The sequence below is a fragment of the Chroicocephalus ridibundus genome, chromosome 4 (genome assembly GCF_963924245.1).
Source record: "Chroicocephalus ridibundus chromosome 4, bChrRid1.1, whole genome shotgun sequence".
NCBI lineage: Eukaryota > Metazoa > Chordata > Aves > Charadriiformes > Laridae > Chroicocephalus > Chroicocephalus ridibundus.
The window spans coordinates 33409004-33428278 of NC_086287.1; the positions used below are offsets into that span (position 1 = coordinate 33409004).

Below are 19275 nucleotides of genomic sequence, written 5' to 3' on the forward strand. Positions count from 1 at the left end.
ATATTTTTAATTCTTAGCATGCATAATATATATAGAGAGAACTAACAATAGCCTGTAACACTGATGTTTGCCTTTCTTTTTTAATCCCAGGTACTTAATATTCAGTAAAAGAAAGGTGTGCCTACACAGCACATTGGTACTTACCCTTCTAGTGGACTGGTGTTCAGGAAATTACAAGCACTGAAACAGCCTATAATTTTTGTGTATAGAAAATATTACCTATATTCACTGCGTCATTAAGGTTTCCATTAGATGCTCTGGGTTACAAGGCATAACGTGGAATCTCTCCAAGCCTAGCTACAGTCAATTTATACCCAAGCAAAAAGCAGGCAGCTCTAAAATGCAGCTGACAAGCAGCAGTTTAGAAGGTCTACCTTAGGGTGAAAAGGATCTAGCATACTCTTTTTTCCCCCCAGTGCCTTCAAAGGCAGACTTCAGAACCAGGCTACGTGCATCTCATCCAGACAGATGATTAAGGACCCTTCCACGCACAAGTATTAGACTGTGTCTTGTATCACCCTGATTCTTACTAACTTCGCAAATAATGCCACCCCAAAACCTGTAGAGTGAAGCGTAACTGACCAGAAAGACTGACAAATAGAGTTCTGGAGGATAAAGACACAGAAAGATATACTGCATTTTTCTAGTAATTGCATCTGCTGACTGCCAGGCATTGAATGCTCTTGCAAGGAACCACATTCAGACCTCAGTGCAGCTGTGGATGGCCTGATCTGACCACACCACTCATGCACGTTTTGTAGCTTTTGCTACCTTTTTCACTGCATCAATTTCAAACTTCTAGGTGAGACTTTCAAGTTATAAATAGCCTGGTGAATCTGAATCTCTTCAGAGTCCTTCTCACCTTCTGTTAAGTTTCTTGTTACTTCATAGGTAAAAGGTGCCTGGAATTACAGATATAGTTTACACTTGAAGATGCGGAACAAGGTCTTGCAAGAACGAAGACTTCTGTCTTTGCTAGAATTTCAGCTGGTGATGATTACAGATACACGAACATTAAAAAAATGTCCATCTCCTTGGATAAACCTCGTAAAGAAGTTCCTTTAGCTTTTGTATGTGACATCTCATTACAACCAGCAACCAAAAAGAATCACTAATGTGATTTTCCCTTAAGGGATCCTTCCTTGAGACTCGTAATACAGCTCACCACTGTCCCAAAGGCTGGATTCCTGGCTCTGCCACACCTCCAGCCTGCTTGCTGCCTTCTTTTTGGAGGAGTCTTTGAACAACTGGTCAAACACTGTATGTTTCCAGCAGCCACACATCCTCTTCTGCCCACGAACTAGCGGGTAATTAGAGACTGGGGCACCACCACCTTGCCCACATTAAAAGAGAACATAAATCTTAGAGCAAGCTTCTTCCTCCTGGCAGAAGCCACTGAGCAGACGAATATCACAACTGTCACCCTGAAGTTAAACTGCCCTCATCTACCAGATCAGTAAGTATATAACATCCCTTTCACACTAGTTCACATGGAGAAAAACGTGGAAAGACAACTCTCACTGTGTTAAAATGTTTGGGTTTGGTCTGGCAAACAGAATACATATGTCACACAAATGCAATTTGGGATGCAATATTTATTTAGCAAAGTGAAAACCCTGAAAACATTTGTAATAACATCTGTGAACAAACATTACTTGCAAAGTATAGGCATAAAATAAAAAGCTACTCCCTCACAGACACTCTGCCACTTTCCACTTTTCCTTAGCTATCTGAATTATTGGCATTTTTCTGCTTTACTCCATTCCACCTCCTGCTTTCAAGGGCATTTGCCAATCACGTCCAGATTATAATGAGCGTTGTACTAGGCCAAGAGCAAAATCCAAATAGTCTCTTTTGACAAATGAATATGTTGGGTTTTATTAATGAGAGGTATTAATCCAAAGAGGAGAACGAGGTAAAAGAGTGATTCTACTCCACAGAAAAGACAACACTCAAGACTACTTCAATCACCTCCAAAAAGCATTCTGGTTTTTGCTGTTTTCCGACAGAAGTGGGGGTGGCAAGGGGCAGATTTAAACATTTATTTTTTGCAGAAGAAATAGCTAGAGGAGAGAATGCAGTACCATTATTCATATGGATTTCTCTCATCTTTTGCAATTGTCAGCCGAACACTAGGCTCGTTTATTCTTCCTATTCAGAATAATTGGTCTAAAAAAACCCGAGGAAATTGCAGCTAATCTAGTACTTAACATACACTTAGCCACTGTTGCCAGACCTTAGAGAACTTCAGTTTTCAAAGCCTCCATACTTCACAGCTTTTTTTCCCCCCATACCTGAAAACTATTTTTCAGGAATGATAAAATTTAAAGAACTTGCCCTGAATATACTATCACTTCAGCTTGGACAGGAAACGTGTGTTAAATCAATCTCCATGAGCCAAGAATTAAATTTAAATTTATATTGAAAGAGTGTGAGGCATTAATGTGTAAGCTCATACTGTATTTTGGTCTCTAAATTAAGTTTACAGAGTCTACTGGGTCTGGCACTTCATAATGAAGTACCAGGAGTGTCCAAAGCTAAGACAACCCTGATGATAATTTGCATTTGTCAACTAGATTTTTTCTGACAACAGAAGCAAACTATTTCGGCATAAAAATTATATTTAGATGAATACAAAGAACTATTTCAAAATCCCCACTGGTGTGACTAAGTTTTATTTGTTTTTCGATCTATGCTAAACCTGCTTTTCCTTTCTCGCAGTTATTTAAAGTACCAAAATACAGCATGAAAGAAAAAGAGTAAATCTACATGAAAATATGATATTAAAAATATTTGCCATTCAAAAATACATAAAGTAAAATTTACTGTTACCCAGATGGCTTCCATAAAATACCGGCAAAAATTTACTGTAGAAACTAATGATGTACCTCCTCCATAAAAGAAGAAAGCAAGCTCAGAAATGGAGAAAAACGTTGTATATTATTGTTAAAGTAAAAGGAAAGATCAGATGCCTTGCAACTGTGATTTGCATCAAAGTACAAGATATTCAACAAGGGGGAAAAAGACACTTACACAAAGAGCAATGACACAATACAGATACACCTCTAATCTTAAATTGTATGCTACGTGCAACTTGTACGGCGGCATTGGAGTTTTTTTGATCACTTCTCTTCAGAAAAGGCAACAGAACAGCACCATGCCTACTCAGCTTGCAATTTTAGTTAATTTAAAAAGACACCTTTATCTCACAAATCACAATTCTTTTCCACCCTAACTCACGCATAATTTTTTTAAACATCCAACACTGTTTTCTATTTAAAAATCTGATTTGCAATTCTCTTTTTTGCTGTTATTAATGCTCATTTCTGAACAGACGGTCTATTCATCACCTGGAACTTCCTGTTCTGGTACATTATTGTATGTTGAGGCAGGAGCTGGTTCTCTCCTAAGTCCCACACGCTGCTATAAAACGTTTGTGTGCAAGGCTACACCCTGGTCTGTGTGACACTGACATAAACATGAGTAAATAGTGTGGTTCACCAGTTTGGTATGTCACATTTCATTCAGAATTTAAAAATGCCAAGTGTCTTCACGTTGGTGGCATCTCTCTACTCTTTCCTCTTCAATTTGATTAGAAATAAGACTTTTAATGCTTTGTGAGTAAAGACAGAAATATGCTTTTTGTTTTTATTTAAACGCTGTTGTCAAAAGAAACCTTATTAATTACAATTCTTTGAAAATTCATATTTGAAGTAACAAAAACTCCTTTGGTAAATATTTCAGCCTTATCTGCAAAAGGCACTCAGGAGATACTTAAGATCTACATATTGCTGAAATACAATCATTAGGAAAAATTACACCATTTATAGGACAAGGCAATAAAAAGATGGTAGGAACTCTGTACTATGTTGGTTTTAAATCTAAAAGGGGATCAAAGTCATCCCCTGTACAACTAGTAATGCTTCTGCTTTTATAGAATTCGAGAAAAACAAAACATCGCATTCAGGCTTATTAGAGCCTGGCAGAAAAGCACCTGGGGCTTCTAATTGACATGCGGCTGAACATGAGCCAGCAGTGTGCCCAGGTGGCCAAGAAAGCCAATGGCATCCTGGCTCATATTAGAAATAGTGTGATCAGCAGGAGTAGGGAGGTGATTGTCCCCCTGTACTCAGCACTGGTGAGGCCACACCTTGAGTTATTGTGTCCAGTTCTGGGCACCTCAATACGAGAGAGATATCGAGGTGCTGGAGCGAGTGCAGAGGAGGGCAACGAAGCTGGTGAAGGGCCTGGAGAATAAATCTTATGAGGAGCGACTGAAGGAGCTGGGACTGTTTAGTTTGAGGAAGAGGAGGCTGAGGGGAGACCTCATCACTCTCTACAGCTACTTGAAAGGACATTGTAGAGAGGTTGGTGCTGGTCTCTTCTCACAGGTAATTAGTGATAGAACAAGAGGGAATGGCTTCAAGCTGCAGCAGGGTAGGTTTAGGCTGGACATTAGGAAAAAATTCTTCACAGAAAGAGTGGTCAGACACTGGAACAGGCTGTCCAGGGAGGTGGTGGAGTCACCATCCCTGAATGTGTTTAAGACTCGTTTAGATGTAGTGTTAAGGGATATGGTGTAAGGGAGAACTTTGTAGAGTGGGGTTGATGGTTGGACTCGATGATCCCAAGGGTCTTTTCCAACCTAAATGATTCTATGATTCTATGATTAAAAGATTATAATAATATATGCTATGTGTGGAAAACGCCAAAAAAAATGTTGCTTCCCAAAGGTGGAAAAATTAAAAGCACTGAAATAAAACAGGAAGCATTTTACCTATTTTACCTTTAGGTCTCCTGTATAAACACAGTTCACTCCAATGCTCACTACTGCAATTATGAAGAGATTTGTTCAGTAAGATGTGAAATTATTTGATTGTCTCGGTCCACTTCCCACTGGACAGGTGTATATTTGCAATGGTTTCCACTGCCATGGGATCTCGATGTCCAAAGAAAAGAGCGATATGGCAAAGTTTATCAAATGAAACAATTCCAGTATTAACCTGGAGTCGATTCTGTCAATTGAGACAGAGTGTCAGTCTCTAGAGCTGTCAAAGCTGTCACACTTCACTAACGCAGGCTTCACTTTAACATTAATAAAGAAAGGGCAGTAGACAGCCTCATTTATTTAACAACAGTCAGCCCCCACGATGCAGCTTCTGCACGAGGAAGACACACTCATGCAGGGCTCTGGGAATGCCTCTCGAGCAGAGATGCCCTTGCTGCTGCCCACGCAGCCTTCACACTCTAAAGGGAGAGAATGATAAACTTCTGTCCCAGTGCTTAGGGAGGCTAATCCTCCATCTCTGATATTATTTATTAATTTGATTTATGGCTCCTCTATCTAAATAATGGAACGAATACACACACTAAGATTTCACAATTTCGCAACTAGGTAATGCAAAGGAATCACAAGCCTTATTCTTCATAATATCATTACTTTACGTTATATCTTGATATCAAATATCGTAATGTCAGCTGAACGCCCCTATGCTTTAAAGCTGGAAAACAAGTAAGGACACTACAAGCTTTCCCAAGGATGCATGTTCAACACATGATAAAGAACCCACTTCTGGACATGTCATGCAAAAGATGAAACATAAGAACAAAGCTGAAGTAAAGAAGTAGAACTAAATACAAATTACATAACAACAGACCATAAACAAAGTCTTTTTCTCCAGACTGACCCTAGATTTCTATTTGGAAAGCAAACTTGCATCTGAAGAAAGAAGTGGTAGTTCAGCAGAAATATAAATCACATTTTCAAGCTATCATATAATTTCTCATCTACTAGTTTGCTGAAAAATGACTGCAACATGAGAAAAGTTACGGATGATTAAACAATAATATACTAAATAAGATGCATCTCCTTGTAAGGTGACTAAGAATAATAAAATAAAATATGAAATTCAAAGTAGTTTCCTTTTTCATCTTCTTTCAAAGATACCCACACAAAACTGTCACTCCAGCTGAGCCTGTGTGAGGCTGATATTCTCTTTAATGAAAACCAGAATTATAAGACATATTTTGTTATGTTGCTTTACCCATTAGGTAAGGCTCGAAACTCTTTTTGACTCAAGAAAATTATAGTACCTATGGTACCGGGATTAAAAAAACCCCAGTACTCTAAAATTAAAACCCAATAGCATTTCACACATTCTATCAGTCTCTCTCTCATTGTCAGACGTTGCAATGCTATGGTTTTTCATGCCCCATCTGGCCAATCTCACCCCAAACAAAACACCTTTACCAGTGCTCTTTCTCACACTCACAGAAAAATCTGTAAGCAGCTGGCAAAAATGTGCGTGCAGGTTTTGTAAATTTATTAAGAGACAGGATAAAAATTTTCTACACTGGAAGCCACAGATAAATAATGAAGAAACCGTAATGCAAATACTGTATCTCACATATGCATGCATGCAAATCAAACTACAACTTTCATGCAAACTAGATAATGCACTTCTAAATGTATTTAACTAAGATATATACGCTGTCTCTGAGGAAAAAGAGGGGAAATTATACCACTAGTACCATGACTGTCCAAGGCATCCTCAAAGGATAAAGAAAGATCAAAAAAAGCAGAGAGGGAACAGAATGGCACAACACCAAATACTTTCTGTAAAAAATAAAAGACAACACACAGCTTAGAAACAGGAATTGCAAATGAAGATGGAGCCCACAAAACCAGCAGAATTCTGTAGACTGCTCCAAAGACATCACCATCAAGATCTGTAACACTATCTTCCATATCCTTGAAAGGAACAAGGTTGAAGAAAATAAAAACATGCTAAACAAGGCTATGGGACTGTCAAATCGACAGAAACCACGTAACAAGAGTAAAAGAAGAAAGTGCAGTTCAAGCTGTAATACACAAAAAGAAGCCCTTCCAATGAGAATGAAAAATACCCACAATACACACCAGAGGAAATTCATTATAAATCACTACAATTCATTGAGCCAGTAAGAAGACAGGGAATTACAAATCTTATCACTCCTTGTCTGCTGTGTTTGTCTTCATCCAAAGCACAACACACTTATTTTTTTAAACTGCAAGAGTTGATCTCAGTATGCTCAACAAAACCAACTAACAGGAAAGACAAATGTAAACCAAGTCTATCACTCCTAATTTCATGAAGTTAGGATTGATGAAGTAATAAACTGAACTGAGCAACTGTGGTAACAATGTGATGCCATTTCACAATTCAAATCAAAATGCTGTCTTCCGTTAGGAATTTGTAAAAGCCCATACTTGTTCACAAAAAAAAAAAAAAAAAAAAAAGAGAGACACGGTTAAGAATTTATCCCCTTTTATGGCATATCAAGAAAATCTGCATTGCTGCTTGTTGTTTTAAACCTGTTTTCCTTTTCTTTTTTTAAATCAACATCTTGTCTACTTTGACTTGCCTCAAAACCTGATTCAACAGGTATGAGAACCACAGGTTTCTGACAGTCATATGGAAAACTAATTAAAATACTGAATAAAAATTATTTACTCTTAATTCTTTGCTTTGTTACACCCACACCAGAATGAGGACATTGCTGTCCTTAGCAAGAAAATCTAGCACTTTTTTAACTTGTTTTGCTTTTGTTAACATCTATTACATTCTGAGAAGATGTAAGTATTATGAAAAATCACCAAATTAAGGTTTCCTTTAACTGATGTGCTGTATCAGTTAGAAAGATCTTGTGACCTTCCACAAACAGACCTCAGCAAAACTTGGATGAAACACAGATTAAAGTACTTTCCTCCATCACCTGTCTGTCCCAGAGACCCAGTGCCCCAACAGCACAACCACTCACACTTCTGAAGACAGCGTAGAATTCTGTGGGAAAACAGCACAAAAATCTCTTGAAGATCAAGAGTCTAATGACCTTTTCTATGTTAAATTAGGAGATTTAGGTACACTGTAGTAAATAGCAAATATCTATACTCACCATACTTTAAAAGAACCCATAATCTACGAAGATAAAGCCACACCTCTTCAATTTCGTAATTTTACTGCTCTTATGTACAAGATCTAATGTGAAATTTTACCTTACCAAAAACTTCCATACCACTGTCAGGCTTCAGCTCATTGCTTAAAACCCTGGGAGTAAAAGGCCTTCCTGCTTTGCTACTCATGCATGCGACCTACTAAGCACTTTATTTACAAAAATGGGTATGAATCGTGGTTTGCTTTTCATCATACGTTCCAGGTCACAGACAAGCTAAGGCACTAGAGCCTCCTCTTCTTCTTCTTATAGGAAAAATTACTTAAATTGTTCATCACAACTCCGTTGATTTGCTCCCTTCCACCACTCCACAATCACAGAGAGCAGAGAACCTCCTGTGGTTATCAACAACTTTGGGCCAACAGCGTTATGGCTGAGTTAGCACATGCCCTAACATTTGAGTTTTGTATGTCAAAAGATGAAAGTTTTTCTGAACTTGACATCAAGGAAGATTATAAGATACCACCACACAGCCTTAACACTAAATTTAACTATTTGTCAAAAATTAGGGCTTGTAGATATATGAGTTACTGTGATTATCATGTACAATTGCAGCTGAGACATGACTGTGCTAAGGAAACGACACAAGGTGCTGTTGACTGTTAAATGGCTCCTTTTATTCCTGTAGACTTCACTGTGATGTACCAGTGGTGACGGTTTTGCTGCGAAACCAGGGAGTATGACCCCAAATCCGTTAGCGTTAGTGCTTTTATACATGGGCATGCCTATAATCGACCACCAGTCTTTCCACCTATACCTGTAACACTCTTTTATCCTACCCTATGCACTTTTAGGGATACACAATTCTTTATTCACTAAATTTATCAGGCAGCATGGTCAGAATTCTACATGCAAGTGAAATAGTTATACAAATTTAATATTCAGTGCCTTCACTTCAGTGTGTTACTACAAAGTGCAGAGCGAAAGGAGCGTCGGAGGGAACCAGGGCTTGCCTGTGCACGTAAGCCAGTCTGCACTCCGAAGAGAAAGACAGCATTAAAAGACATTACCATTTTGTGTTTGTATCAACACATTTATCTGATATGGAGCAAGCAGTCCCACTGATTACTTAATAACTCAGAATCACAGAATTTCTGGTTGGAAAAGGTCTCTGGAGGTCATCTGTTGGCAACACTAGGTAGGGCTTTGTCTAGTTCAATCTAGACAACTGCCAAGGATGGAGATCCCACAGGATCTTTGGGTAACACACTCCAGTGCTGCAGTAACACCCTGATGAAGAGCCACGGCAATTATAAAATTATTCCTGGAACCATAAGGATTGCTTTGTCTCTTTTACCACTGAGTTCCTAACATTGATTACGCTTGCTGTTGAAGTATGTCAGACAGGTAAAAACCCACTCCAGTCTATCAGATCTCGTGAGATGCTCAGCATCCTTTCAGAAGCAGTATTTCTAACTCCCGCTGAAACCTATGAGATTAGAGGGCAGCCCGGGTATCTCAAGATTGGTTTGTCAAAGTTTAAAACCCCTACAAAAAGTCAAATTCATAACATGAGAGGAAAAAGAATGCATCTGTGCATTACAGTGCTGCGTAGTTTATCTGAATAAATGTTGTGCTTTAACAGCGTTGTCAGCTTCTAATTAAAAGGCAATCATGAAGACAAACTATTTTATTGTATTAGCTTTACTATGCAGTAGGTACAGACAAAGAAAATACTTTCTACTACTAACCTTACCAGTTTTTGGCATGACTGCCTTTCCTTCCAGAGTGCTGTACTTGATTTCTCAATCTTTTCGAAACTTAGCTTAGAAGAAAGTAACACAATTACAATGCTAACATGTTAAAAATCACTGTTTTTCATCACCACACCACTGACAGAACAGTTTCTTGGTGTGTTAGAAAGACAATTAAAAGAATTTCTGACTGGCATTTTAAAATAAGATTTTTCTAAAGCAATCAGATTTAGCAAACTTCAAATCTCTGTAACAGTCAAGCATAACACGTACCTGTAACTGGAATATTCTGTGAGACTGACAGCTGTACATCTCCAGTCCCAGGTGGCATGTCAATTACTAAATAGTCCAGTTGACCCCAGTCAACCTAGAAGATGACAATAAAAACGTATGTTGGAGGTTTGATGTCTTTTTATTCAAGGCACTTCATGTTTTATTGCAGTCCTTGTTTCCTATATTGTAAAACAAGTGAACCAAGGACACCTCAAAAGAATGATACTGAGATGCCCTTTTAGTCACACTTTCAGTACAGGATCAAGACATCATTTTTCTAAGAGATGTAATCTTTGCTAAGAACTATGAGTGCAACTTTATTATTAAGTTATGAGCATAATCCTTATTGAATTCTTTCCCCAAAAAAGACTTAATGTAAGACTTTCACTTTACAGGTGCTTAATCACAGGATAGAAGCAAACGTTAGGTAAAATTAATGCTAAAATTCTGGGTTTGGTGGAACAAACACAGCTTAGGAGCTGTTTCCATTCATTTAAAACCAAGTTTGCTTCCCTCTTATCACTTCGTTGAAACTACATATAAAGCTTTAGTAATTTTTTTTCTGATTTGTTGTTGCAAAGTTAGAGCTATTGGTGCTGAATTTTTTCTAGGAAAAAAAAACGTGTTGGGAGGGAAAAAAAAAAAACCAAAACCAAAACCCAACAGATTTGTTAAATCAAAATCACCAGGTATAATTACACAAACTTAAAATGCACATGAGACATCACACACAAAAAAAAAATTTACTGGTTGCTTAGCATCAAATGAGAGCAACCATTGAAGATATCAGGCTCAAACATGAGAATGCTGTGATTATTTATGTTCTTTACCAGGACAGATGTCCAGGAGAGCCAAATAACTCTCTTTTGAGCACTGTGTGCTGCAAGAAATGTTCTCTTCGTGAGAACAGAAACGGTCCTAGGTCTACACTTTGCCTAAACATTTCCCAGCAGTTTAACTAACCTTTGGGAAATCCTTCATTCAACTCTGACGTGGTGCGCGTTAGTACCAGTGCACTTTTACTAGCCAGCAGTAATGATACAAGGTCTTTTGTCTCTGCAGTACAGAAGCTTTAGAATTCGTAACCACATTAAAAATAAATACCCACAGATATCTCCCCCTCATTTTTCTCTCCACACAGAGATAATGCAATTATATGGTATGTTTCTGATTCATACAACAGATACAAAAGTCTATGAGCTGCTTTAATACTGGAAAATGCCAAACAAGAGAAGGATTTTACTTTCTCTTTTATTTTACACATTCCCTCAGGGTCATTTTAACAGCAAAAACAACTGACATTTTGCCAGTCCCCCAGTTATTGTCCTGGAGCGTCAGACACTGTCAGGGGATCGCTCCGAATTTTCATTCAGTTCTTGTACGGATGATGATCTTCTGGGGAAGCACAAGGGATGTGAAATCCAGACCACTAACCCAACACAGCACTCCACTGAGAAATGGAGTTTTTCAAGGCAGATTGATGAAGATGGAGGATTTCAGAGCACTTATGGGAAAAGGGGGGTGGAGAAGGTTAATTCTAACTTTAGACTTCTAAATTAGGGACTCTTAGGCACACCTTCCTTTCCTCATTTTCTATCCAAAGGCTTCAGGAGCACTAAATGATACCTAGGATGGTCTAGCTAAACAGGAAATGCTACTTATGTTAACCACAGCAAATATTGCACTTTTTCACATTTAACATTGATCTATATTATCTATAATATCTGTATTATTTTATAATATCTATATTTTGTCAACAAAACCAACATATATCTAGCAGATTTCTAAAAGTAATTAGCATTCATAATCACACTGAGACTATATAACCCCAAAGAAAAATTACATATGTGTGTGCAAAAATGTATGTACTGAACCATAAGCATGGGGTAGAGAAGCCAGTTTTTCTAAAAAAAAAAAAAAAAAAAAAAAAAATATGTGTTTCTTACTTTATTTTTCTTAACTAATCTTGCTCAGTAATAAAGCAAGATAAATGCCAGTACTGAGGAATGTCTCCTTTTCCAGTGAAGATTACTTTGCTCTCTTGAAAGCATGATTTTTAAATTCCTGTTTCTTAATTAGGAAATAACCATTATAAAGGTGAAAAATTGGAATTATATAGATGTTAAAAAGTAGTAGTAGTTTACAACGTAAGTAAAGTCAAGTTCTGTAAAGATTTGCAACTAAACACACATATCCCCCATAAATAGTTATGTGTATAAATCTCAACATGCAAAACCAAATCTTTCATAATAATCACAACCATTTTGAAACGCTAAGATGTAGAGGGTTTTACTTTTTAAAAAGGATTAATTCAAAGTACGTTTTTTCCCCCATATCTTCATAAAGGCTGATTCTGGCATCTTTTGTTAAGTCCAAATTTACAAATTTACAAGTCCAGTAATCATATTTTCCTTGCTTAAATACTTCTACGGAAACTATGAATAAACTGGTTTTTTGCTTTCTGCCTTGCAGCAAGATGCAGTCCTGAAACACATCTATGAGTGGCATAGCACTACTATTATTCTGACACATTTTTCAGTCACTCTCTGCCAAAAACACTTGGTTCTCGAAAAAACTTGAGTAGTTTTCAGCCCTTTTCTCCACAAGCTCATCTTCAAGTCCTTTTACGGACAGCACTGCCTCATGGAGTAGTGCAAGACAATCCAAACCCCATCCTTGTCAGAGGTAACTGGAATAAAAAAAAAAAAAAAAAAGGCACCGTTTTTTTCCCCATTAGCTAAAAGCTGTCTGGTTTTGCACGTACTTGCTGGCCCTAACTTTAAGCTAGCTCCTCTTGTGGAATGAGGTGACTTTCTGGGCCTGTCCTACAGCATTTCTTTTCACTCTTACCAGAGCTTCTGCTCCTCCAACGTCTTCAAGCACTAGTCTCCTTCATCAAGCTCCATGTGATCCTCCTACCTAACAAGCATTACAGTTCCCCAAAGAAAACATCTAGACCTATTCTACTGCTATGTGGAACACGAAGGGAGAAGACCTCAAAGGCCAGTGCTCAAGCCCGTTCCTAAGCATTCAGTTTTGTGGGGAAGCACAAAGCAGTTGCTACTTTTCTATGCAGAGTAGCTGCCTTGGTAAAAGCATCTCCACGCAGAACCTTTAAAGTAAAAGAACACTCTTATAAATAGCTTACTGCTTCAAAAACACGCAAAACAATTGTTGCTTGAGAAGTGAACTTTCAACATTTATGACGTATAGTAGAATAGGAGAAAGGGTACAGAAATCAGACGGCACCAGAGCTTTCTGCCTCAAGCTTCCTCAGTAAGTGACCCCATAACAACAAAAAGAACTTTCAATGTGCACTTTCTAGATTGTCCTATGAGTAATGATTTTTATTGAAGTTATAAACCTCTGAAAATAGAAGTTAATAATGGAATCTTAAGCACATGGTGAATCTCATGGTAAATCTCATTGCTAGGCAACAGGAAAAATACTCTGTTAACACATAGTGCAATTAAATTATAACGCTTTACTTAATTTATGGCACTGAAACCATCTTATTTCATGTACTTTCTTCAAATTCATGGATTGAAAAAAAGACATGAGCTGTCTTTATCAAATGAATTGTACTCCATTATAATACTCAAATCTGAGCACAGAAAAATGGGGAAGCCACACTATCCGAGCAGCAGTGGAGGGGATGTATTGCTGCTGTGCGGAGTAGGACAGAAGACAGGCTGTTGTCACACCAGTTCAGAAAGGCAAAAGGGAAGATGTCTAGGCGCGCCAAGTGTTGAATATATGTGAGAACTACCCACCACACACCTCTCCGAGTTATGCCACTGCTGTGGCGCTGAACTGGTGGAAGTCAGATAGCAAACCAGATTGGAAAGCCGCTCCTCATTAAAACTAACCTTAGGTTTCATTTTGGATGTAGCCAAATAGTTACTGTCACAATTTTATTCTCTTCCTTTTAATTTGTAATTCAGGGTGAGAATGGAGAGCTGCACCGCAATGACATACCTATAATTGCTGAAAAGAACTGAACTAGTGGTTTTGCCTAGAAGTGAACAGTGTCTTCTAGGCATACGGACTTGCTCGGGCTTAGGCTGGGGAACTCTGCACCTCATCCCATTTCTCTCTGTAGACTTCCTTTTATTCTCTTCTGCAGAAGTAGATGATGAACACTGGAGTTCAGCTGCTCCTCCATTATCCTCCCACAAGCAGTATGACAGTCTTTATTAAACAAATTATTGAACGTAATTTAGAAGGTATAATGATTTGTTATAGAAGTGTACACACTATTTAATGGCAGAAGATATTCCAGGTCTGTTACTAAACTTCAGCAAAGGAGAAAAAAAGGGAGGAGAGACATTTTTAATTAAATTTAGAATTGGAACATATAATCAGAGGAGTGGCTTTCTGAAATCTACTCTGCCATTCATTCAACATTATTAAAATGGGGTGTATAATCAGGCTGTGATATAAAACACTAATTTGAATGCAAATCCTGTTTATATGCAACAGTTTACCAAATCAGGACCACTAGTCCTCATGTTCTCAATCAGTTCTGAGAAGTGTGTCTGTATGCAAATGGAGCTGCATACAAGTAAATGAGCTCATATTAAGAGCACATTACAGTAAACGAGTTCCCTTTGCAAGCAATAAGCGGACAGGGTTACAAAAGCCTGCCTTGGAGCATCTGAAATCTGTCAGCACCTTTGCATGTACAGAGGTGTTAATACCTTTGCCCCTCTAATATATACAGTGTGTAAAACATTTCAAACCATAGAAATGTAATTGCACTTTCCTTAAGTATAGCATTCATCTTTTTTTAAAAAGGTTTAACTTGACATTTATTGTTAAGCAATGTAATTAAGTGCCATGTGCTTCTGCGTATTCTCCCTTGCTCAGAAACACCACGAATGCTTCTATGTAAATGACTTTAATCAATCACTCTGTTTACGTGGCGATTCATAATCAAAATACCAGATATGCATTTTGAGGAAGGGTCCAAATAGCAAGTTAAACCCGAGGTAGAGCACAGAGATATAGAGGAATGAAGCCTGAGCATCCTCTGTGCGTGTGGCAGAAATGACAAAATATTAGCACAGAAGAGGGATTGCTACTTGCGGCTTTTAAGTAATCCTGGTGTTTGGTAAATAACAGAAGATATTATTTATTTGTTCTTATTAAGAGGAATACATGCAGAGTTTCAATCAAGCAGCACTGCAGGTGCAGACTTGGCAGCAACCAGCCAAGCTCTGAACACCAGTATCAGAAAAGTACTAACAGCGAGATTGCAGGCAGCTTAGGGTCTGTTCCTGCCTGATCCCCCCTCTTCCTAACTACTTTGTTGTATATATAGATGATTTAATACAGGCAAACAGCTGAAAAACTAAAGGTAAGAAATTCTGTTCTTAACAGAATATGTATATAACTGTTCACATATATTTACCTCTGTTACTGCAAGATAAAAGAAATATTTAAAAAGATTTTCTTGAAAAAATTACTTAAAGGTTTTGCTTAAACATATACAGACATTGGGAACAAATAAGTAGTTTCATGATGTAAAAAAACCAGATAATTTAGGAATAGTATAATAAAACATGGCATTTTAATTAAAAAAAAAATTATTTATTATGACAAACATTTGATAAAGAAAGGAGACATTCCCCAGATGTAAATGGGAAGAGTTTTAGTTCCTACAGAAACTTCCTCTCTGACAATGAAATAACTGAAATAACTATTTATACCATAGCAAGATATTCCATAGTGCTTAACACAACTCAGTACACTTTCTGAACAAAGACAACTGCCCCTTTGACTTGTCCTCTTACGCTTAACCAATCTCGAAGACTTGCAATCTAACATCATGAAAAACAGATGCGCTGCAATGGTTCAAATTCCCTCTAAAGTATTTCTGAGCAGCCTGTTCTGCCAAGTTCAGAGAGAAATTGAGGTGAAGCGTAGGAACAGTTTCCTCCAAAGACTTCCATAAAGAGAAGGAAATTTGCCTATTCTTTTGCAGTATAGACTAAGAGTAACTTTTAGAAATAAGTGCCTAGGAATTAAGACAAAGTCCTGTTCCATTCAACCACCAAAAGAGAAACTGGCCGCCTCCTCCTCCCTGATGGCTTTTAATACTGTTAAGAACTGAAGGCAAATGCAGCAGCCCGAAGTTTCTGCCACTTTCACCGCTATAACCTACAAACCTAAACAGCTCCCAGAGCACGACAACAAAGAGGTTACTCTCTACCGGGCACTCCAGGAGACTGAGGGAAGGCACTCCACACCGGGGTCCCACTCAATTTGAGAAAGCCCATGTCAATGCTGCGTCAGCCTGAAGGGAAGATGGCACACAGCTGTGGGGCAGCCTGGAACGGACACAAGAGTACGGGGACAGTCTCTGGGGACGACTGAAAAGGAATACTTCTGTGCATGCCCAGGACGACGACAGGAGACTGTATCAGCACAACTGCCTACAAAAGGCTCTTCCACTAGGTTCAAGTTGTTACTAGTGATGAGCACACATGCGCTGAGATTCCCATTTCCCAGGGGCTCAAAGCACTTGTTCTCTAAAAGACGACACTTTGAGAAGCAAACTTTTATTACATAGTCAGTCTTGAGATTGATTGTTGATCTGCTGCTCTCTACCCTTGACCAACAAGCAGTCTGCACTACATAATTTGCAGAAGCTTTTCTTCAGAAATACAACATCTTTTTTTTCCTGTTCTATGATACAGAACTGTGTGTTGTTCAGCTGCTGAATAATGATGACTGGAAAAGAGATATGGAACTGGGTAAGTTTCTATTCTTCTGCCTATTAGTAACAAAATTAAGCACAAAACTAAAGTAATATAATAATATAAATGTAAAGAAATCAGAAGAAAGTGGGCTAGCATCACACCATCTAATTAAACTAAACACCAGGTTCATGCAGCTACATTAAACACGTCGTCTAAACCGTAAATTCTCTTTGAGTTCTCCCTACTAATACACAAAAGCATCAGCATTGTTTAGCTATCAAATCCAAAGTCAACAACACATTTTTGAAGCAGTATTACCAGGACTCAGTTTAAGCTCATATAATTTGTAATATGCTGGCTGATTCAGATTTTCCCTACGATAACAACAGAAGGAAATATTACAAGTGTTGGCAACAAACAGCAAAAGAGAGAAGTTTATTAAGCCCACCCCATAGGTATTTTAGCCAATATTTCTGTAATGATGTTTAAAGCTGACACATAGTTTAAGACTGAATGCTTAAGCTATGCAACGGAAAGCGATGTCCCTAATTCTCTTCACAAATCATTTAACTTCTTTAAACTTCAGTTCATATTCTGGTACAATGAGAAAACTAATGAATTCCTTATTGGCGTATCAACACACTAATACAGACATCATTTCATGTGCATCATTGAGACATTGATTTTAAATTAGTGCTTAGACTAAAAATCATTAGATTAAAAAGGTCAGAGAATTCTGTTTCTTAAGTACAATGTATAACGCTCTTTTGTATAGAAGATGGAACTTCTACAGAGGACATTAGTTTAAGGCTTTCAGAAAAAGGATTACAGAAGAAAATAACATGATAAATGTTATTCGAGACACTTAAAATGCTGCTGAAAAAAACCTCTCCGATATCACCATAAACTGTGCAATACAAAAACTGGAATAGAATCAATTAGATGTAGACCACTGAACTGTGGCCAAAAGACACTAAATCTCAATATGGGACTTGTTTTTTGTCTGGTGAGATGTTATTAGATCTCATGGTAAGTGCCTTGAGGTAAAACATTAATTTTTCAATAATGAAACGTTTTGGATTTTTTTTTTTTTAAATAGCCTGTTTTTCACAAATATGGACAAAACTCCATCCTCCAAACTTTCTGTACTTAAAATTCACAAGCATATCCTCCCCAGTCACTGAATACAAAGTAGTCTATGCTGGCTAACGAAACTGGCATTGCAGAGTCAGCTAGAGTTACTGTGAAGCACAACAATCAATACACCCAATAAGAAGTCACAACAAGGCTGCACAAAATACAGAACTTTTCGATCCCACAGAAAGATTCAAGAGGATGAGAGAATGTGAAAAAACAGTGTAAGTGAGAACACGTGCAAGAGCAAGCAGAGCAGATCACTGACTTGCTGGGATTCCTGACCATGGTATTGTGACTGTGATGTTGGCACATGTTCTCTGTTAAAAGAACTGTCTTTAGGTCAGAAAGGAGCAAGAACTGCATATAGGTTGTCCTTACGAAGAGTGGAATACAGAAAGCGCATTAAAGACACAGAAAAGATGTAAAAATTAAAATAAATACAATTTAAAAATTGTGCACATAACATTCCCGCCATTTAAAGATGTGCTGAAGGTCTTACTCCTAGAGTAGCAAGAGCATTTACTATGAATTACACAACAGATAATCTGTGAAAGCATCACATATAGATTGCCAAAATAATTGCTGTGCCTACAGAACCATGCATTTGCATTCACCAGTGCCTTCAGTTATGAATCTGCAACAATAAAGTAAAAGCATTACTTGTATTCTAAATCTAATTAAAATAATTTGCTGAAGCTGCTGATACCACGAATTTCAGGGACATTCACTGACTATTGCCAAGCAAGGGACAGTCGTCATACTTTCATGTGCTTCCTAAAATTCTGTTTAGCTCCAATTCTTACTTCATGGGTTTTATACAGAAAAAAACCTGTTTACATCTAGCAGAAAAAGTATTCAAAATGGGCACCCACTTCAGTTGCATAATAAAAGAGCTGTATTCCAAAGGCATCATTCTGCTGGGGGAACATACTCCTCTTAAAAGATACTGTTGATGGAACAAAACACTGTAAGAGGAAAAACATCTATCGCAGCTTCATACATAGTACAGAAAAGTGGGGTTTTTCTTTGTTAGGGAGGGGAAAAAAAGAAACAGACACTAATCTCTGGTACCTTAAGCACAATTACTTTACATTTGTGTCAATCACTTGGTATGTGAAAAATAATCACTTTCTACAAAGAATACTGGTACAAAACCTGCTGCTATTCTTGGAGTTATTTTCTGGGAGCAAAAGAGATATGGGAGGATGGTGTGAGTGAAAGATCAGTCTTTCAGCTTCTAACAGTGAGAATGCAAGTTGGATTATTAAAAAAAGAAAAACAACCAAGTGCAATCAGTTTAACAAATACTAATTTTTAAAAGCTGTTTATATGGTTATATTCATAGTTTATTTAATAAGTAGAATTATTGTGTAATGCTAAACGATGTATCAAAAGGCGGGGGGGAGGTTCCACTTCTGTTTTGATCAAAAGGATGAAAAAGAAATGCTGAAAAATTAAGAAAAAAAAAAAGCCTA

The 19275-nt window shown here is 37.7% G+C and overlaps 1 protein-coding gene across 3 annotated transcripts in view; it reads right to left on the bottom strand.

Moving 5' to 3' along the window:
• Positions 1–19275, bottom strand: part of NUBPL (NUBP iron-sulfur cluster assembly factor, mitochondrial) — an 86931-nt gene that overhangs the window by 24333 nt on the left and 43323 nt on the right. For all 3 annotated transcript variants that reach the window (XM_063331774.1, XM_063331775.1, XM_063331773.1), the window contains one exon: positions 9960–10053. In XM_063331774.1, the coding sequence (XP_063187844.1) occupies positions 9960–10053 (94 nt within the window). The remainder of the gene's footprint in view (positions 1–9959; positions 10054–19275) is intronic.